This window comes from Hippichthys cyanospilos, chromosome 15 (genome assembly GCF_059441005.1).
Source record: "Hippichthys cyanospilos isolate Australia breed blue-spotted pipefish chromosome 15, RoL_Hcya_1.0, whole genome shotgun sequence".
Lineage (NCBI taxonomy): Eukaryota > Metazoa > Chordata > Actinopteri > Syngnathiformes > Syngnathidae > Hippichthys > Hippichthys cyanospilos.
In genome coordinates, this window is record NC_142383.1 from 9,187,671 (window position 1) to 9,210,889 (window position 23,219).

At 38.4% G+C, this 23,219-nt stretch overlaps 1 protein-coding gene across 1 annotated transcript in view; it reads left to right on the forward strand.

The window, feature by feature from the left end:
* unm_sa34860 (un-named sa34860) overlaps positions 1-23,219 on the forward strand; it is a 67,796-nt gene that overhangs the window by 26,077 nt on the left and 18,500 nt on the right. Inside the window, exons 4-10 of the mRNA XM_088434172.1 lie at positions 6,827-6,982; positions 7,894-8,232; positions 15,058-15,182; positions 17,127-17,216; positions 18,146-18,215; positions 18,400-18,502; positions 21,599-21,666. Coding sequence (XP_088290298.1) covers positions 6,827-6,982; positions 7,894-8,232; positions 15,058-15,182; positions 17,127-17,216; positions 18,146-18,215; positions 18,400-18,502; positions 21,599-21,666 — 951 coding nt within the window. The remainder of the gene's footprint in view (positions 1-6,826; positions 6,983-7,893; positions 8,233-15,057; positions 15,183-17,126; positions 17,217-18,145; positions 18,216-18,399; positions 18,503-21,598; positions 21,667-23,219) is intronic.

Sequence of the window (23,219 nt, forward strand, 5' to 3'; positions counted from 1 at the left end):
TGTTTTGTCACATGAGCTGCAGAATTTGGACAAAGAAGCAGAAAGAACATGGAAGTGGGAAAGTAGAATCTTTACACAAAAATCCAACGTTACACACTGTGAGCCTCAGATGTTCTGACATATCACGTACAACCTAGAACTTAAATACTGTCAGACATCAATCCTTATTGGCATAATAAACCAAATTGACAAAAGGAAAAGAAAAAACACCATATCAATTGCATGGCAACTGATACATCAAGAAATATACCAGCCACAGATGTAAATACTGGATCCTATATGACAAAATTAATTGATACATAAAAATGACGGAGGAAACTAGCCATCACATGGACCAAAACCTTGAAATGAGGGCGACACTTGGTATTGGTACTCGCTCATCCCTAATAATAATACATTTGTTTTGGGCGGAAAAAAAAAACAAAAAACATTCATAACAGCTTCCTCATTATCTCATTGTGTCGTGTGTCGGAGTGCATAATATATCAATGTGCATGTAGTTAATGAGTTCCAGCTGTGTGTGCAGCTGCACACATAGAGTGCACACAGACACACACATTGCTTTGTATGCAGATTGTGTATTGTGAACAGTCCACGAGAGGTGCTGAGGTGACAGGTCCTCTTTTTTTTTTTTTCTATGATATGAATTCTCTAGAGTCCTGTGATAGCAATGAGGTCCTGACCCGAGTTCACGTCATTTCGGTTTTGCAGTCGTTGGTCCAATGTGAGCCTTTATGCTTTTTTGTTTTCCCCCTAGCTAAATGCAGCACAAGTATGCATTCTATAAATATTTAATTAGATGCCTATCTGTATTTGTTAGATTTATTTTGTCTTGGTACCCGGTCATCCAGTACCTAGATTTATTTATGGTTGTGATGTAGTAGCGTTAATGTCCAATCTTCCCCAGCAGAGCTTCATTGGTCCACTAAATTGGTTGAGGTTCAGAAGCGATTGTGACCTTTTTGCTTGGCCTTTTTAGTTATGTGCTTGTGAACTGATTGTTGGATGACAGAGAGGGCCATTGTCATACCAGACAGGAAAGCCCCATTGACTCTGTTGTATACTTCTACATTATCATCTTGCATTGTTTGTGTTCACACGCTGGTATTCACAAATTCGGACGTGCTTTTCTAGACACGGAATGTACACAAACAGTGAATGAACAATAATACACAAAGCTATGGAATCCTGATACATGCCCATATACACACACAGCCATCCAAATATGTTCACATATTCTTTGTTTGTGTTTCTTAGGCCAGTATCGTTGTTGGACAAATGCAGGAAGAGGATATTTACTTTGTTTCCTAATGTGGTTTATTGCGCCACAATCCTATTTGGTAACAAACCAACGTTGTATTAGTGTTCAGCCCAACCAATTTTGCGTTCACGTTTACTTTGGCATTAATGCGTCCATAGCATTTGCAATCTAATGAGCAAAAAAACAAAGACTCAAATTGGGTTTTGCTCAATTCATTTTAATAATAAATTTTAATAATCTCACCAAATTATTAGAGACATCTCTGTACGCCCCAACAAATTTCTTAAGGCAGTGTTTTTCAACCTGACTGGTTCACATCTGCCTCACAGTTCAGAGGTCCCAAGTTCAGTTCCAGCTTGTATCGGCCTTCCTGTGTGTTCGCATGTTCTCCCCGTACGTGTGTGGGTCTTCTCCGGGGACTCCGGTCTCCTCTCATATTCCAAAAACATGCATGACAGGTGTATTGGACATACTAAATTGTAGTTAGTTGTGATTGGGTGCTTGGATGGTTGTTTGTCTGTGTGTGCTCTGTGATTGACTGGCAACCAGTCCAGGGTGTCCCCCCCCAACTGCCCACAGACGGCTGGGATAGGCACCTGCATGCCTGAAACCCTTTGAGGATAGGCGACTATAGAAAATGGATGGATGTGCCACAGCACATTAGTGTTCCATGGGATATAGTTAGGTGTGCCGTGGGAAATGATCAAATTTCACTTTTTTCTTGGAAAGAATGTCCCATTGTCAGCTGTTAAAGCAGTTTTGCAGCGTAATCATGTAATAAATACCCTTTGCCAATAGGCACAGTACTTTGAAACAAGATCTTAAGGGGTTGTTAGACTTTGTTTATTTGATTGAAACTTTGACTTTATTATGTTTACATAGGCTACAGAGTTTCAGAGTGCCTCGAGATTTTTCCAAAGGAAAAAAAAAAGTGTGTGTGGTCAGAAAAGTTAAAAAACACTGTCTTAAGGTATGGATCAACATTATTAAAATGATATCTTCAAGTGAAGAGGATGCATATTAAGAGCCATCATAGGACACCGAAAGAATCCTTAATTGCCAGGAATGCCGCTTTGTGTGATGCATATTAATTGCATATTAGGCACACACATATACACACAAATGGCGCATTAGCGTGTACTGCATATTAATTACCTATTAGCCTTTGTTCTGTGCATTAAAGCTGTGTGGCATCAAAAAGACAGCTTGGCCAAGGGCAACACGCACCCTCACATGGATGCGCATGCCAATACAAGCACACACGCACGCATGCACACACACACATACTCACACATATACACAGGGTGCATTTCGGTCAACCAGCCATGACCATGAATAGTCTCGCCACAGGAAACATGTTTGGTATGTGTGTGCGTGTGTGTGTGTTAGTATGGTATGTCCCTTTATGAGCAATGTGCAATTAGATTCCAATGATCTGAATACTGATTGGATTAAGTATGTAAACTCATGAAGTCATCATAAATCATGTCACAGTAGTCTAATAATCATGCATGACTGGCGTTGAGACATCAGCATATGTCCTGTCGCATTTGACAAATCCTGCTTGTAGGTAATTTCCACTCATGATCAGTGTTCACTTTTCATGTAGCGCATGTGTGATGAATTTAACATAAATGGAAATGAGCAACATAATTAATACCTCAACATCAATAATGTTGCTTCCTATGAGATTTGCCCTACTGACTTTCATTCAATTATGATGTAGGTGTTTTTTTTTTTTTCAAACGACAACTTGTCGTTCGCTCTTTTACCTCATCAATTGCTCCATACATTTACAATTGGGTACTCCAGCAATTAAATTAATTGACTTTAGTTTTTAATTGATTGCAAAATGTCCCCTAATTAATTACAATTAGTCATATTTTTCAACAACTACTTTGTTTTCTACGAAGCTTGTAATGGATATTTACCTCAATTAAATTTAGGATTTATTGTCAAATTATCAAATTTAACAGAATTCTTTTACTGTCTTCTTTTCCTTTGCCAAAGATCTACAACAAATAAGGTCTTCAAACTTGGTTTTATAAAGTGTGCAGGTTTTTTGTTCTTCCAATGAGCTGTCAAAGAACCTTTTTTCAAAGTTGAACTACATAAATGTCCAGTTTTATCTGTCTTTGTGACTCTCCTCTAACTTTGCTTGAATGTCAAGAGGTGGACTTAACTCACGTTCATTCATTTTGTTTAATTTACTTGGAATTGAATTGATTTGATATTTTTTATTTATTTATCAGTCATCCCTTGGTATTTTTTTTTTAAATTAAGGTAGTTGTAATGTTTAATCTTCTCTTGAGATTTTAGTCTGATGTTGCATAATGATCACAAATGATCACATATTGCTATTATTATGTGATAATTATTACAGTTAACAATAAAATGGATAATTATATAGTAATGGTAATACTACTATAAAGGTGCCTGGCCACATTTCAAATTATGTACTTACATTTTTGTCCCGCAATTTACTCTTGTTCTCGGATTGGACTGTTGCAGAACTCTGCCCTTGTTGGGTTTTGTACTAGAAATGAACAATTACTCCATTATTTTTAATCTGTCTGTGGGGGAGTTTGAGGTTGAAGTCAAGGAGAGCTACCGGAGATGATGGTGGTGATAAATCGTGCGTGTGTGCGTGCGCACGTGTGCGTGTGTGTGTGTGTGTGTGTGTGTGTGTGTGTGTGTGTGGGGGGGGGGGGGGGGGGGGGGGGCTGCTGGCTTGTTTTGTGGGTGTGTATAAAGGCCAGATCAGGTGTCCAATTGTCTCTCCCACATCCTGGGTTATGCACACAGAATGGAATAGAACTTTATTGTGGTATTTATAAAGTCTCAAAAAGCAGTTTAGCAGCTCAGTGGTTTGGACCGAAACTCCCGGTACTCACTCGAGCGTAGACGGTGACCACCGCCAAGGTTGCTAACCATTAACAAAAGATTTTTGTTTGAATGCTGCTTTCTCCTTCACTGATGGTGCAATAAACTGACTGGAATTCCTCAGTGGAATATTGGGAATGTGAGCTTAGTGGGGGGAAAATGTGTGTTGTTTAGAGTAATGTTGCCAAGAGGAATTGCCAAAGCTGAGCTAGCTCATGTTGTTTATTAGCGCAACAAACAAACCAGTTCAAGCTGAATCAACAGCACCTCTACTGGTTGTAGACAAACATTGCACATCATTTGGCATCGGTTGCTCAAAGACAATTAATCAAAATTTCCACACAAGCCTCTGAGTTTACCAGCATTGATTAAAGGGCTAGTCAGTAAAAACAATGCCCATCCATTTTCTATATGGCTCATCGCCAATAGGTGCACGGGTTAACTGCAGTCCATCCCAGCTGACTTTGTGCTAGAGGTTAGGTACACCCTGGACTGCTAGGCAATCACAAGGCACTTAAGAAGACAAACTACTCACATCTATGGCCAATTTAGTCTTCATTTAACCTAGCAAACAACCTTACCAATATCTCAAAGCGCAGAACTCAGAAGTGTACTGCAAACGTGCTAACCTGTAAACCACTGCGTTGTCCTAAAACATACAAAAAAGAACAACCTAATTTAGTTATGGAGGCATGTCATTTACTTTCAATAAAGCCTAAAGACTTACATTTGTGTGTATTTTACGCTATAATTATTTCAGTATGCTTTGCAGTCCTAATTCAGATGCCACTGAGCAAAATTTTAGTTTAGCTGGTGGCTAGTGCCTTTCTCCATGGTATGGAAAGTCCCGAAATTATCCGAGGGATACATTACAGTCACTGGAGGCTTAAAGTGGATAGATTTTCACAGTTTTGTCGGACATAAGAATAGTATGACTAGCCGTCCCATTTTTACCAGCACCGTTTAAATGTTGAGCATTGTGTCCTTAAAATTTCCTGTCCTGATTTTACATAGGTTGTGTCATATAATGCCCCATTTTTTAAGTACAGCAAGTGAAATTAAAAAGGAAAATTAACAAGGATTTGAAACTTTCTTTCACATTCACGTCATACAAGAACTAGGCCTACTTCCTGTTTCTGTATCGATGAATCATGGGAAATTAAGTATGTGCTTTCTATGTAACATCTGAGCTCTGTGTGACGGCGAGTTATGCAATATTTGACTGATAGGCAAAGTTGAACAAGGTGTTTTTTTTGTGCAGTTAGCAAAGATGCTCACATATTGTACATATTAGCTTACTTTTTACAGTCTTGAAGCCTCGTTTCATATGATTTGCAATTTTGTTTTTAAAATCAGTCACATTTGGCAACACTACGCAGTGTGCCACATCTTCAAGTCATCTTTATTTTCACTTTACAGGACTTAGACATCAGCAGACTGTGTAGCATCTTCTATGCTAAATGTGTGTGGGGGGTTTGCCTGTCAGACAGCAAGGTCAGAAAGAGAATTTTTCAGGGCTAACGTTCCATGACAACTGGCCAAGGTTCCATCAAGGTGACTCACTGCTGCCTAAGACACACACAAATCTTCCACATCTCCTTTGTCCCGCTTTTCCCTCTTTTCTATCCCCCCTTATTTCCTTCCTTTGCCTATTTACCGCTTCAGTTTTATCCACGCTTAATGTAGTTATTAATCACAGATGCGGTCTGAATGGTCCACAAAAGTGCTCCGATAAGAAACAGAGGAGCGCTCAAGCACATAGCCTTAAGAGGACAAGGCTCCCATGTGGACGCTCCATTATCACGCGTGTCTATTTGTATCTGTCTGCGAGGAACGGCAACACAAGGGAGAGGATGTTGCAACGATAAGTCAGTGACTGGATAGCTGCGGGGACAGAAGTCGGTGATACATCCTCGCGTGTTAACATTCTGTGTGTGTCAAGCCTCCCTTACACCCGAATGCATGTTTGTGTTGGGGAGATTACATCTGTTTCTTGCATTCTGTTGTGCGATGTGTTGCCCATATGAGATGCTGTTGTGGGGAGCAGATGTAAAAGCAAATTTATAATCAGCTGCTGGTGACAAATCAGTGAGCTGGAGACTGACAGGCTGAGCAGCAGCAGCAGCCGTTTGAATCGTCCGTCAGTGTCTATGCATAATGCATTCAAGTTGTTTGACAGCCATATTCTGACAGCTCGAGGCACCGTGCACGATCAATATAGTGTTTAAAACCACAGAAGACAATTGACTTGCTAAAAGTATGTCTGAATGTCAGCAATTGAAAGGCCTTCTCTGTCCAGTGCTTTAAAGAAAAGAGGAAAGTCCCAAAATTGTACTTTAGATGAAACATGAGATCACAGTAATCCCTTGCGGACTACTGACAGAAACATAGAAAAAAAAAAACAAGGTAACAAATGTTTTTTTTTTGTTTCTTTTTATTGCTGCAGCCAGTATCACTGATAACATCAAAACTCCCCGGGAAAGTGTGATTGCACTGTGACCTCCTTTTCTGTCAAAGCAACTAACCGCACTGTCCTGCTTTCTCTCTTTCTCCCACTTCATTTAACCTCTCTCCCTCTATGACTCCCTTTTTTATCTGTACATCTGCTGCTATCATCTCATCTTTTTCCCCACTTTCAACACCCCCCGCGGCATTCGCTCCCACTCCCTTCCTGTCTTTCAGCTTGCAAAGTGGGGTTTTACCGCTCGCTGCTGGAGTCTCTGCTCTGCAGTAAATGTCCACCCCACAGTGTGGCCCGGCACACTGGAGCAACTGTATGCAGCTGTGAAGAAGGATATTACAAGATTGACTCTGATCCTCCCAATATGGCCTGCACACGTGAGATTCAATTCCTGTATTTGTACAGATTCACTTCTGATTTATTCTGATTTAGTCGATCATTTTGCCTTGGGGTTTTTCTATTGTTACAGTATTAGAAATACAATGTCTTTGGGAACATTGTATAACAAACATAACTTTGAGAATCAACAGTAAATTTCGTAGACTACCTATAAATCAAAGGACCTGTCTCAAAAGAGTAAAATTTAGATATAGGACTTCGACTTGTGAGAGAGTACCATAAAGACCCAAAAACGCAAAGTAAAACTGAAATTCTCTCACACCAAAAGTTTGTTCAAAAAGAGAAAATATTTTCATTACTCTTCTGATGAAACACTGACTTATAACAAGTTGAATGGTATGTTTGTCATGGTGTGAGGGGGCTCTGTATCACTTTTACTGGCACTAAGCAACTGAGAAGAGCATTTCAGGAACCCTGCCTAAATAAACTACAAACATGATGACTGCTATATGACATACGTCATGCCCGCCTGTCCCTATTCTTTACAAAAATGGCCATTCTGTACTTGGGGTGGCAGTAATGTTATACAGTAAAGTGTCTGTTTCAAAATTGCTGTCATTGTCAACTAAAATACATATAGGATATGGGAATGCTATGTCAAGTCCTCTTGGAAGAAGGAACAGGGTATATAATTACTTTTTAATGCATTTGCACCTAACTGGTGCAGGTCTAGAAGTCCCACACGTCACACTTAAAAAAAATGTGAACGTAATTAACCAAAAAATTATATCAGAAGTCATCTTGTTGTTTTGCAGTTCATTGTTTTCTTTTTAAAGCCATTTTTAATACAGCTGTGGAATCTGAAATGTCATCACATAGTGCTAATTTACCTAATTAAGTGACTTCAGATTTTTTTTTTTTGAGAGGTAACTTTTTCTTGCACACCCAGGGCCACCGTCCGCTCCACGCAACGCCATCTCCAACGTCAACGAGACCAGCGTCTTCCTGGAGTGGTCTGTCCCCATGGAGTCCGGCGGCAGGAAAGACATTCGCTACAACGTCCTCTGCAGACAAGTCCTGCCTGACGGACGGGGCTTGGAAGAGTGCGGTCCCAACGTTCGCTTTCTGCCACGTCAAGTGGGCCTGTCCAACACCTCGGTGATGGTGGCCGACCTGCAGTCACACACCAACTACAGTTTCCTGCTGGAGGCCATTAATGGCGTGTCAGAGCTAGCCAAAGACCGCACCAAGCAGTATGTGTCACTCAATGTGACCACCAATCAGGCTGGTATGTACTTTTTCTTTCCACTGAGACCGTTTTATGAAGCAAACACTATACGATCATGATATCAAAATACGACTGAACAAGTCTGTTCGTGTATTTACCTTGACTCATGCTTCAGTGTAACCTTTTTCATTTTTACATTTGACACTAATGGCTTCTCCATAATTATTACTGTTTGTGATTAGAGGAGATGGCCATGCGTGGGCTTAGCATTGTCATCAAGAGCAATTATGCTGATTGCATGCAAGTTTACATGCTGACAGATTTGCTAGATTTTGCATCTCATTTTTGACAATATCTTATTGTGTGCTATAAGAATGCCATAGTAGACCATAAAAGATAACAAATGGAGACAATGGACCATACAATCAATATGAAGAGCTTTCTTGGATTCCTTTCAAATTGAGATTAAAATTCCGACAGCGTCTGCTTGGGAAGCTCTTTTTTTGTGTGTGTTAACAAGCAAATTTTGCTTGCGTAGTATAGTTTTATTTGTTTGTAATGAAAAGGCAAGCTCACGGGATGATGGAATGAGCAGGATAAAATGTCACCGTTCTGAAACGCTTCCATTTAAGGGAGCAAATTAAAATAAAAAGACTTTTAAAGGAGCAGTTAATTGAGAGATGGTTTGCGCGCTGACGTGGAATACTTGGAAGTTGTAAAAGCAGCGGGCAAGTGTGGACGACGGAAATGGTCACTCGGTCAGGGGAAAACGAGACAGATGGTTGTCTGACAGTCAGAACCGACAGACCTCTAACCCCGCTGTCACTGTGACTGTCAGCAGTCTGAGTGGATTACACCAGCTCACTTTGTGTTCATTGCAATTGTAGCGGGATTACAGTTAACCAATTGGAGATTAGGGATTACTTTAGATTACATATGACAGGCAAAGTCTTTCCTTCTTGGCAATGGGTCCAATTAACACTGGTTAAATTACATTTACTTGGTATGAAAGTAATGTACATGCTAGCAACAAGTGTGTAAAACGTGTTGTCTCATGCCATGAGTGTCACGTAAAACCAATTGGCACTTGAATTTAATTTCTACTTGCTAATAGCTGGCAGATATCTAAAAACTGTTGGGTCAAAAGTTAGGCCAAAAATGAACTGGCCCAACTTTTGAGTTATTTATTTAACACAATGTTTTGCAGTATTGGTTTAACCACAAAACTAAACCACAGAACAACCCAAAATTGCAAAAAAAAAACCTGTTGTGTATTATGTCCCATATAAAGCGAATTGGATCTTGGATTTAATTTTCTTCAACTGATACCTGTCAAAAATCACACTCTAAAACAGTTTGGTCAAAGATAACCCAACTTGGGCTAAAAAGGGATTGACCCAATTTATCTCAGTAGATTTTATAACCCTTTACTGGGCACAGCGGTTGCTTTTGGCTGATGGACAAAACAGCTGAAAGTGTCTGTCACTTTTTATTGGAACAATGTCCAAGTAATTGGCATTGAAAGAAACAGACAAACACGCACCCACACACTTTGCTCATCCAGCTAACAAAAAAAATAAATAAATTTTTGCACCCAGCCGATGGACAGAGTGATTTGTCAACAGTTGCCATACTTTTATATAGTGACAACAGGTTGCATCCAGTCAATGAGCACAGGTATTAGCCTGCCCTCAAAGGAGACGAAAATGTACTCAAGGCTGTTCAATATAGCGCAAGGCGCATTAATTTCTTGACAGGCTTGTGTTCAATGGCTTGATTAAGGCTGACAGCTTTGTTATTTACCAGAGCTGCAAAACAGCTGCCACATCTAGCAGATGTTGCCTCATAACAGCCATCATTTCACATGGGCTTTCCCCACCCTAACAAATGTTTATTTGATTCCTATTTTCCGCTGCAACTTCTGAGCCCATTTTGTTGACAACTGAAATAGCTACAAGACCGCCCTGTAGGTAATATAACTGTGATCACCCCAGCGAGTATCCGCGTCACTCGTATTTCTGCTATGGGGATGAAAGAGAAGGCCGACAGGAAAGCTGACAGGCGGAGGAAGAGTAGATCTGCTGTGTGAAGTGTGGGAAGTGTCATACTTGATAAGCGGTCAGATAAATAGATGCTTTCACAGTGTCCCTGTAAAGCCCCGCTGAATAATAAAGTGTCGGTCGAAGAGTCTGCTGGTGGGGAAGGGCAGGTTGGACTCAGGAGAGCAAGCATGTAGATCAGCCAAAGTGGCGGATTAGGAGTGATGGAGGAATGTTATAGGCTAAGAAAAGGCGAAACAAAGACAGAGGCTTGAACATAACCGGCTTCTTCACACTTAAACTCTTGTTATGTGTTTTACTTTCTGCTGCGTTCATGTCGCCCAGATGCATTAGGGACATTATAGATAAAATAGTTAAGATCTTAAGAGGCAATATGGAATGTATCCCTACAGTCAAATGGGGTGCATTGTATACATTAAATTGTTGCCGCCTAATAAAAAGTATGCTGTTACTCACACGAATCTCCCATTCTGTGAGGTTTAATGAGACATTGCAAAGCAAAATAGAAAGTTTCTTGGATTGTGTTGAAAGGAAAGTGATTTCTGTATTGCAATTTATTCTATTACATAATTTGTTTTAGACCTAAGAATGGGCTGAATGATTAATTATTTACTGTATTAGCTGTGTAGGATGCTGTTTAATTGTGAATTGTGTGTGTAATTTTCAGATGAATATAGAATAGGTAGTAAAACAGGAGTTAAGAACATTGTATCAAAAGTTATATTTACATTGCAAAATTAATTAACTGATTTGTCATTTACTCATTCCATCCCAAATCCATGTCAGAGTGCCGGAATCATTGTGCAGTCAAATCAATTTCAAAGCTCGTCACACTCTTATGTAGTTTTAAAATTAGAGGCCGGTAAAAACTCTTCTTCAAAGAGTTGGGGAACAAAATATTGTTGTTGTGTACCACAACTTGCGAATTTGGTATTTTGGCCAAAAACCTGAAGACAAATCAGCATTTTGCGGGCCAAATGAAATGATGCAGCGGGTCGGATCTGCCTTGAGTTTGCTTCTGTGACTTAGGTTTTTAAGTATTATCTTTGGTAATCGAGTAATGAAGTACTGAAGTAATTGATTCCTTTAGATCATGAAGTACTAATGTAAACAATACTTTGACCTTAGTAATTTTATGTACAGTATATTTTAGCAGGTACTGTTTGGTTTCATAGTCACTTTTGGTAACTGCCTGGCTTTCATATTCCACGTATATCACGTTTATATGGAGAGCATAAATGATGAGCCATTATACGGAACAGACACGACACGAGGGTACTTCATGGAGCGAGGGAATGCAAGTTGCCAGACATCTTGATAGAATTCTTGTATGAAAATGGACTTTTGTGGAGTGTGTCACTGTGCATTCCGTTCTGGCCTTCCTTATTCTTAACACTTATCTTTTTTATTGCCTTTATGAATACCTCAGTGAATTGAGATGTTCTGGTATCTTGTTTGTCTGGGAGCGTCGTATTGCAGATGTTATAAAACAAAAAGCGGTGTGAAATAGAGCAAGTTAAGTTGTAGGAAAACAAAATGAAATCAGCTCTTATGGGAGGTCATATTTTTCACATTCTTTCATTTTACTGATGATAATATTTGTCCCGGTGTACTTATAAACCACAGTTACGTGTTCAAGGGTCTCTATTGATTTTTTTTTTTTTTTTTTTTTTAGCGCTGCAGAGAAAAAGTGGTTCAATGTTTTATTTTGTGCACTGTGATAATGCTGAAAGGTGGAGGTACTTCAGCTTGTCAAGGAGGCAGCTGCCACAGTGTCTTTAAGCTTTAAGTGAAATAGTGGCCTGCAGCTTTGGGTGATGTTAGATAAGTCATTGTTGGGCATTCATGCTCATTTGTGTCTTTTGTGACTAAGCAAAATGTTTTGAACTTAGATGCAACACACACCAGATGTGTGATGTTTTCTTTTTGTCTGTTGTTTAAAAAAAAAGTGTTACGGGGTTTGTCCAAGCACCTTCCCTACTTTAACTGTCACACTCGTGTCTGACTTCCATCTCAGTACATTGGGTCTGCTAGATTTTGAAAAGAAGGTCCAAATTCTCGGTTTATGTTTCTTGAATTTACAGTAGATGTGTGTTCTTGTAGTTGGGAATAATATAAATATAAAAATATAATCTTTTAGGGTCATGTGATTTCAAATTTAAACTATATTCTATTCATTAAAATGTTTTTTGATATATGCATTGCCAAAAGTGCAACTTTGAGGTTGTATGGGATAATTTTAAAACCTAATTAAATAAATGGAAGGAAAAAAATATTCCCCCTAAAATATCTACCACTTGCAGTGCATCTTATTTAGTGTAAAATCCTCTTGGATCACGTTCTTGAATACTATGTGGGCTGCCAGTCAAAATTTGGAAATACCCTTTAAATCAGTGTATTTTTCAATATTTATACATTTTCTGAGTTGTGTATTGAATAATTCAACCTCAAGACATTTTTTTAGTCTAGACATTAAATCGCAGGTACTTAATTATATAGTCTTTTTCTTTTCTTTTGGCTAAAAAAAATGATTGTTAAGATAATTTAATGCTAAAATAATTGATTACATCTGATAATTATGTATAGTAATAATTGATTTATTTCGCTAATTAAGTACCAAAGGAATCAATTACTTTATTACACAGGTGTCGAACTCCAGTCCTGAAGAGCCGGTATGCTGCATGTTTTCGAACTCTCTCTCTCAAATACACCTGATTCAAATGTTTAGGATCATTTTCAAACTCCTGCAAAGCTTGCTAAATAAGCTAATCATTTGAATCAGGTATGTTCTTGAGAGAAAACAGAAAACATGCAGGTTGATGGCCCTCGAGGACTGGAGTTCGACATCTATACTTTAGTAGCTAAGTGCTGAAGTGCACTTACTTCAGTTATCATCTAAATCATCAATATAAAAGTAATCAATTACTTTAGATAAAAACGTTCTAAAGTCAAAAAGAAATGGGCTACGTTTGTACTTAAAAACTAAAGTTGAGATTTAGTACTTTCGGACATAATTCATTTAGTACCAGCCATTTGAGACTCCACTTTAGCAAAACACTTTAAAAAGTTAATCAAATACATACATAAATAAATGGGTTGAATGTCCAGACTCTTAAAAATATGTCTTTCGGAATGAATACATTTATATTTAAGTCATCATCGTTGTGAAAATATATGGATGTTATTGGGATTATTTCATGAACAAAACAAAAAAAACTAAATGTGAATTTAAAATCTTCAAAAATGACACGTTTTACCCAGATGACATCTTTGCTCATCTTGGCATTTTCAGCCGCCTTCATGATGTGGATGATGCTTTATGATTGGATTGACTTTCACTTCACAGCTATGCATTTTCACAAACAGATAGCTTGAATTTCTTGACTTTCATTTGAATTTGACTCTGTTTCCAAACTTCTGTACAGTACTCTATGTCCTTGTAAACATTTGCATCAGAAGACTTTGCGGTCTTCGTGCTTTTATGTGGAACCCCATTCATAATGTATAAATGCTATGAATATATATTATGTATCCATTTTTGGAGGTTTTAAATGCATTTTTGGTGCATTATACCATTTAATCTGCAGGGCAAAATAAAGCCACTCTGTCATGATGACAGCCAAGCCTTTCCAGTCTTTAAAAACAGAGTGTGTTGCATGTGTGTCGGTTTTTAGTTTCAGGCTTTTAAGATGTTGCCGATAGGACTTTTGTGAAACCATCTACTCAGGATACAGTTACTGTGTTTGTGGCGATGATTTATTCCCTGTAGAGTTTTGCTGAGACTATTGAAACCTAAACGTTGTTAGGCGTCACAGAGACACACGCACACACACTGTAGCGGTTGCCAGAGGGAGCATTTTGCCTGGTTAAAAGCCTCTTGTGTCGTAGATTCTCCAACTGTCCCTGTGAGAGATGGGACAACGGTTCAGGTTACAACAGGACGGCTCGATGACGGATGCAGACTCGCGCAAGCGAGCCAGCTCACTTGATTCCAGAATAAATTACCTCAATATGGAAATGATTCAAAATCCACACACAACCTGAGAGTGGAACATTCTGTCGAATTTAAAGCATCCTTAAGAACGTGCTTCAAATTTAAAATATGGACGATTTTTTTTGTTTGTTAGAAGGAATGTTAGTTAGCTAAAACTTGTTGAAAGGATTCTCTAAATTTTAAAAGAAACTTTACTTTGATTCACATTAGCTTGACATCGCTCATGACAGCGGTTCAACTTCCAGATTTAGAGGCATATGCCCCCCCCCCCCCCCACCCCCTAAAAAAAAAAAAAAGGCAAATTCCTAACCGTTCGATTTTCTTACCCTACGCGAACCTGGAAGTAGCTTGGTATTATTGCTCATAATATTTTGCAATGTTGCGGCTGCCTCAGCACCGCGACAGATTGACAGTCGCTGTTCAACTGCCAGCATTGATTGAATTGCTGAAGATTTCATTGGATAGTTTAATTAGGCACTCGCGCATCTCATTGCCAAAATTGTAGCTGAGCTGCCTTGGCCTAGAAATCCACACATTGGCTGGAACAGCTCAGTAAGATGAAAAACAACCGCGTATCCCCAAGGGAGCTTGAATACGAAAAGTGGATGAAATGAGTCCAATGGGCACATTGTAATGGAGCACAATTGGTTGAAAGTACACTCCCAATCTTGAAATGATCTTAACGTAGCAATTTTGGCCCTTTGTGACATCTTCTATACTAACAATTAACTAAAGAAAAAGTGTCATGGGAAATCCTTGTCAGGTGGCAGCTCTGTTTTTGCTGGTTTTTAATGATACTGTATGTCTATGTGCTTGTGTGTATATGTGCAGCACCTTCACCAGTGAGCGTAGTGAGAAAAGGTCACGTTGGCAAGAGCAGCATCGCGCTTTCCTGGGCAGAACCCGACCGACCGAATGGCATCATCCTGGAATATGAGATCAAATATTTTGAGAAGGTAATGCAAAAGCAAATGCACTTACTGGACCCTTCATTCGATAAACCTGCACAGGCTATTGGAGGCTGTATCAAATGGTATTCTGATTGATATTGTATTTAAAGGGGAACTCAACCATTAATGTTTTTGTTTTGTTTTGGGTTTTTTTCTTACTATACAATGTTCTATGCACCTCCGTTACTCTTAACATAGCATTCTCATTAATATTGTGTTTGCAGAATATGCCTAAGCAGCAAAATAAATCTGTTTTTAGCCATCTCGGGAAATGGCCATTTTGACACTTGCTCTTTACTAAAACTTACATCACTGTTGCTCAGTAAATTCCAAACCAAACTCAGTTACCAGGTGAGCCATGATTGGTGGTTAGCTCTGAGCAACTGTAATATCATTTTTAGTCAGAGACAAAAGAACAATGAGCCATTCGTTGAGATGGATAAAAATAGACTAATTTTGCTGCTTAGTCCATATTTCACAAACACAATATCATCATACTGTGTTTAGACAAGCGGCGTTCTGTAGAACATAATAATGTAAAATACATACTTTTGCATTCACTTCCCACTATTAAATAGATGAAGCCACTCATTTGTATCCATCTCAGGGGGTGGCCATTTTACCAGTTGCTGTTGATTGAAAATGACATCACAATTACTCAGGGATAAGCACCGATCATGGCTGACCTGTTTTCTCAGTGTGGTCATGTGACATTTGCAAGCTGAGCTGTGATTGGTCTTTACCTTTACCCTGAGCAACAGTGATGTCATTTTTACTTGACAGCAAGTAGCATAGTGGCTGCCCGTTGAGATGGATTAACACAGGTGGAAATATTCTTTGGAATACCATAGATCTAAGGAACTCAATTATTTTAATAATCAATAAATCTGTATCTGGATTTTACAAAGTCTTTTAAGGTATTTCTCATTATCCAAATATGGGACTTTTTCCTCAAACTGAAAATAGAGAACAGTTTTAGTCAATAAGGTCAGAAAAAAGGCAAAAATATTGCATGTTGTTTTTCAAAGTAAAAACAACATTTTAAGTAATTTATTTTCAATTTACACAGTAAAAATCAGGTCAGCTTTCATATAATACTAAATAAATCTGATATTATACCTCTGTTGAGGTTTACCGATATTCTGAGGATTTAAAAAAAAATTTAGGTCACCAACCTGATTAGGTTGAGTGATAGTTGCATCTGTAAAACATATTTAAACTGATGGAGCTGCTTAAAACATTATTGTAAAGACAACTTTTGTGTTGACTGATAAAATGATGTTGTTTATATGGACATATAATCACATTCAGAAGTATTATCAAATGTGACAGTTGTTTGTGTATGCCTTTTATCTACCACAATAATGGATTTGAAATGTGTTTTTATTGTGTAATATTTATATGCAGTGCCATTTGTACGATACATAATCTAATGTGCAAAAGCAAGCCTCATTACTTCGTTTCCTTTGCCCCGGCTGCTTTTCCAACATTGTGTGTAGTACCATCATTTTGCTGATGTTTTCACACTTAAATGGCACCTAGTAAAAATGACGTTCACTTTCCCCAAGCTGTTTTTAAGGTGGACATGGTTAAAGGGAGCAATTTGATGCTTCAGCTCAGTTCAGTGATTCTGTTGCCCTTCCTCGTCTCTTCCTTTCATCCTTGTAAGCATTCTTTTCTGGGAAGGTCATAATAAAGGTATACCGGAGAGCAAGAGAGGGGGGAAAAAAAAGCAAGGTTTGTGGTCAGTGGTTAGCTAATGGTTTCTGTCTAATGGAGTGAGCATTTAGCCTTGTTTAAAGCTGATGAGGTTACAGTTGGGAAACTGATCCTTACACACAGGAGTAATACACTCTCAAACAAAGCTCATGGAATGGAATGGAAAAAAAAAACTGCAAATCTTACAAGATATATGTCTGAACTGCACATTCATTCTTCCTCTTCCTACAGGAGCAGGACTCCAGCTACACAATAATAAAATCCAGGGAGACAGAGATGGTGGTGGAAAGCCTAAAACCCTCTTCAGTCTACATCTTCCAGGTCAGACACAGGCTTAAAAAAAATCCATAAAGACATTGATTAATGATAATGAGATGACACCAAAAAGAAACATTGGGGATTAAAGCGTTCGCAAAGATTTAGCTTATTCAAAGTGACGTATAACTCAAACAAATGGTCCCTCAGAAATAATTTTTTGCTGGACCAATAAAGTGAGCCAAAGATATTTGGAAATGGTTCTAGTCAGCGTGTTCTCAGTGGAATTCAATAGAGGAAGCTGACTGGGGAAAATCTGTTCCAGGAGGCTAATCAATTTGTTCACACTTCATATTAATTTTCCCTAGGAGCAATGAAAGAACTACAAGTAATCCCTTCTCAAGGTTCAAGTTTCTTTCTCGTAAAACTTTTAAATAATGTTCAGGTAACATTTTAAGTGTTATTATAACATAAATAATGTCATGCAAACCTAGTATGAGATGACATGGCATTTTTGATCAGCCGTTTGTCTTTGAGGTTGAAGTTAATCGATGGTCGGACACTAATAAAAACAAATTGCCAAAATCACAAACTTGTCGCTTAGTTGCGCCCCAACAGGTTTGATTCTGAAAGGGATGAATGACAGGACAATGGAAAACTGACAGATTTTTACAAAAAAATACAACCTAATCACAGCGACCATCAGAAATTAGTCTTGAAAACTAGACAGCTTGTCATGACAGCTTGAGAGCTTGACAATGTACTGACTATGTGTCTTTGAGAACGTAACACAACAACTATGTGACAAAACAGAGCAAACTAAAGAATCATAGCAACTACATGGCAACTGATACACTGAGGAACAAGCTAATTAACACAGTAAATGCAGGACCCTGTAAACGCAGGTTCACAACATGTACTGTATAGATAGAGTGCAAGACTTTTTATTGCTTTGTTAGATTCCAATGTTTATCCCTGTACCTTGTGTATTACAGGTGCGAGCCAGGACATCTGCAGGCTATGGCGCGTTCAGCCGCCGTTTTGAATTCCAGACGAGCCCTTACTGTGAGTTCACAGAGAAATGTTGTATGAGGGAGTGAGAAAGTAAGCAAGAGTGAGCAACTGTAACAATACAAAAACCTCACACCTGTACTCGACTGCATGCTGGTTTTGAAAGCACTATCAGTGTCATAGTCAAAATGGAGATGTTTGTAAATCCATTCCTGTTTTTATCTCCTTCCATTGGCAGTAACAGCTACCAGCGAACGTGCCCAGGCTTCCATAGTAGCAGTGGCTGTCACTTTGGCGCTTGTCCTTCTGGCAGTGGTGGCTGGATTTTTACTCAGCGGACGGTAAGGCAGCCAAAGTAACGTTGTCGTCTGAATGGACATAGTTGTGACTGTTTGAATCTCCTTACACATACAGTAGAGCAGTAGAATGGAAGCAGCAGCAAATATAAAATCAATATTATCTTATGAAGGGAATTTCAATTATATAGTGCTATGCTCAAGTTGCTCAGAGTACTTTATTGATGAGCATCACAGCATCAAGAGCTTTGCAGCTGACCCTTTCACGAGTGATACTTCAAAACTTTACTTTAAAATCTATCCATTTCCTTAGCCGCTTGTCCTCACAAGTGTCGCGGGCTTGCTGGTGCAACAGAACACCTTTATTTCAGTTTAACAAGATAATGTGCTAAATATTAAATCATACCTTCTTAATTCATGGTCCATCAAACCGTTGAGCTGATTTCAATGGTCTTTAAGACTGATCTTTCTATTTATTTTTTTTAATAGTAGAGATGTTATTTTATATGTTTTTGAAGGGTTAAGGCAAAGTAATGCTTGCTAGGGACTTTTCCTGAATCGTTGTGGCTCAACTTCATGCGGTAGGATGGAAATCACTGCCCTATGTTATGATAACATTCAGGTCATTGTAGTAGCTCATTTGTGCCCTCAGGTTGTTATGACAGCCTGTGTTTGTTGCTCTTTGGTGAGAATGACAGGAGTAATTTGATGAGGCATTCTTCATCTCATTCGAGGATTTACATCAGGCGTGTTAAACCTATGTTGTTTCTATGAAAGGTCGGTAAAGCACATATGCAGTGCAGCTTACACATCCATCAGTATCACAGCTCCAACCTGCAGCCTTCCGCCGCATCCACTGTGGAGGTCAAGTAGAGCAGCTGCCGTGGTCACAATGCTTTACTGTCAGAGCTTGGACTCATGAATATCATTGATCCTTGTTCTCGAATATGCTGAGCCTCACTGTTTTCTGGAACTGTGTTGTGTCTTTGGAAAAGAGTGCCCAACATTCAGCATATACAAGGGATCGGCATGAAAAAAAAAAAAAAGTATTCGAGGGTTGGCAAAGGGGTAATAAAATGGAGACTGGCCAAAATGTTCACTGTTGAATTTGGGCCACACAATCCAGCCCCCGTCTACTGTATGCCCCAGGACATCCTCCCCCATCTTACTGTCCAGACAGCGAACGCACATCCGTTGACATAGAAACGGGGCACGCGTGTGTAGACACACATACTTGTATATGCACTGATGCATGTCCACACGAGTTAACATGCATACACATACACGATGGACATCCCCATACAGGAAGTCTGAAGGCCGAGTAGCCACCGAACAGTGGACACGCTCAAATCCCTTGACTCAACACATCCGGAAAACTAGACACCCCCAGGCAGACATTGACACACACACACACACACACCCACGCACACACACAATGTGTACAGCGAATAGCTCATTGCCGATGTAAAGCCACGTGTCTTTTCTGTCCTACAGACAGAAGGCTGCATTTGTGTTTGAATTAGTCTTATTTTTGTATGAAAAAAATATAAGTTGCAATCATCGTTTCATTATAGAGTTCTGTCACGACAGTGAAGGACCCCAAATTTAAACAAAATGAATGTGTCATAGCCCAATGGCTAAATTAAACTCAGTAGTTAAATCATTGTTATATAGGGTGTTTATGCGGTACAGTTCCAATTTTAAACCTTGTGTCCTGAGTCCAACAGATTTTGACAGCCCTATTGTTTTGTCCCAATTTTAGGTAGGTTGTGCTTCTAATTTCATATATATTTGTTCTTTTTGTTAGTGCAGCAAGCCAAATGTTTGGGCCATGCACCTGTAAATAACAGTTGTCACAGCAAGTTTTACAATAAACCAACTGAAAATGAATTTTAACTGTGTACTTTCACGTTCACATTCATAGAACTACTGCCTGCTTCTGTGTTGACAAATCATGGGAAATTAAGTCAGACCAATGTGGGACAGCGATGTATGTTGTGACAGAAGATTTTCAGTTTTATGAACAAAGTTTTGCAAGAAAAAAAAAGTGCTCACATTCATCAACCAATGGAAAGAAGCAGAAGAAAGCAAGTACTGTACCACACTACATGTCATTGACAGTAGATGCCTTCAGTGACCACTCACATAGTAGAACATGTCAAAAATATATAGAAATACTAAGTCAATGCACCAAGCAGCATATCCAGTCATTGAGCATATTAATGGAGGTATGAGGAAACCTTTTCCTTTTCATTTGAAAAATCTAATTCAAAACAGTCACATCCGACGTCAAGTTGCAGGGACAGGGAGTACATATTTTACTACATTGGCAAAAAAAAAACATGCCAAGACAAAAAGCTGGATCATGGTGATATAAATGGTATAAATAGTCCCTGGGGAAAATTAATTGCAGATTTAACCCACTCAGCACCAAAGTAGCAATATTGCACCAAGCAACATTTACAGTTTTGTCTTCAATGGAATAACAATAGCATACATTTTCCAGCATATCTTTATAAAGTTCCATACACACCTGGATGAAAGCACAAATTGGGGTGCTGTTACTTTAGCTAGTGGGCAAATAAGCACATTTCAAGTTTCATTAACACTGAACGAGAAGCTGCAATTCCTGGTCCTTTTGAACATTTTTGGCAGGCGTAATACATTTTCTGATTGCATTCAATTACAGCTTGTTAGTTGGTGTTATAATAATTTGATTGTCTGCTTGTTCTGTGCAGAATATGCCCATTGCAGTACAAAATCAATCTTCTTTGTTTGATCAAGGTTATCTTAATTGTATCCGATGGCTCGGATGTGTAAATATTGACATAGAGAAATTGTTTAGCCTGGCCAAAGCAGACGCATGGGAGAATTTTTGGATACCGACAATAAATAAATAGATTATAGTAACTAGCTCTTTTTTAAAGAAAAAAATTAGTGACAGCATTCTAAAAACAAAAAAATGCCCTTCAACTGACTTATGTTTCCCTTTCTGTACAGTTTGCTGTTTACTTCTAGGAAATAAATATTGATTGACCCATAGTTTCAATAGTTTCGGAACAATTAGAATAAATAAAACAGTACTGCAAAAACAAATGCAAAAATGTTTTTTTTTTTTTTTGTTTTGTTTTTTTCTCCTAGGCGGTGTGGCTACAGCAAAGCAAAGCAAGATCCCGAAGAAGAAAAAATGCACTTCCACAATGGTCACAGTAAGTGTGCATTGTTTCATCACTGTTCGTGGAATAACATGTATATCCACAACCGGGACTTATAAATTTTATTTACTAACTGTGGAAAAAAAAAAAAAAAATCAGGAGCTCCTTTAGGGCTGGGCAATATGGCCCAAAAATTAAATATCAATTTTCTTTAGTCATTCTGGACTATTACAATTTTAGTCCATTTTAATGGAAGAGATAAACCAATCAAACATGTATTCAAGAGTTAGATTCATTTTTAAAAAATCCTGTGGGAAATAAGTTTTAACTTTCATAGCTTGTGCATAGCTAACGCTAGCTTGAAGTGACAACCCATATGTTTTTAGCATTAAAAAGGTAATATTGTGTCTATATATAACTTGATAACTAAATTATTTTCATGTGTCATGAATACCTTTTAAAAACGCATTTTTCTATCAGATGTGGCCTGAAAATTATATTATGATGTGCTCAAGTAACAACCAATCATTGCTCAATTGTTGGTCATGTGGGATTCATAAGCAGAACCGTGATTGGTTGTTAACTGAGCCTTCAGCAAATGTGCTGTTATTTTTCAAACGATAGTTAGGGTTAGTAGTTAAGTATTATTTGTACAAGAAAAATAAAAAAAGTAGCTATCACGTGAATTCCATTAAATCTCAAAATTGTAATTTTAATATCCCTGACAATTCAATCTCAGTTACTTTTTTTTAAATACTTTAAAATGTCAGGCTAAACAAATATTTAATTAAAGATACAATATCAACTTTTTAAAGCTAAAATTCTAAATAAGTGGACTATCCTTTTAAATGCCACAATCAAGTGATTAGTATATATTGTAAACATGTCTTGTGAACCACCCATCCAGCATTCTGCTACTTTTCCAAAATCTCAATTTCACTATTCTGCTAATTTTCAAATGTATGATTCCTAAAATGACAAATTAATCAACTTAAATTGATATTTTGCACAGCTCTAAGATGAATATGTTTCACTGGACACCAATTATTTTTGTGGGTTCATTCTGGATTTAGGGGTGAAAGGATATGTCATTAGCAGTTTTCTGTAGAGGGTTCAAACAGTGGCCATGTCGGTATGGGTTAGTTTACCCCTGAAGGCCTGACCATGTGTGTCTGTGTGACAGTACAGTCAAAAATCCTAAGGGCTTTTCTTTGTTGGCATACTGGTCCAGTCCAAACATAGTGATGATCATTTATCCATCTTGACAGCTTCATATATTTGGCAACATTTTGGCATTGTCTTCTGCACCCCATCTGTTGCAATTAAAGATGACCCAGTCTGCCATGTTGGCACATAAGAAGCGCCATGGTGCCGGTGTGTGTTGCTGTCACGCTGAAAGACAATAGTTGCATTATAGAAAGACACCATGTGAACCCTCGCTAATTACGACAATTAGGTACCAAGACTTGCTGAAAATAGCAAATACGGCAAGTAATACAACCCGTCTAAATGACTACTATTAATGTTTCAAAGTATTTTTTTTTTTTTTTTTTACAGACCACATTGTACAGTAATTATGGTATTGTTCGGCGAGTCCTTTTGGCTGT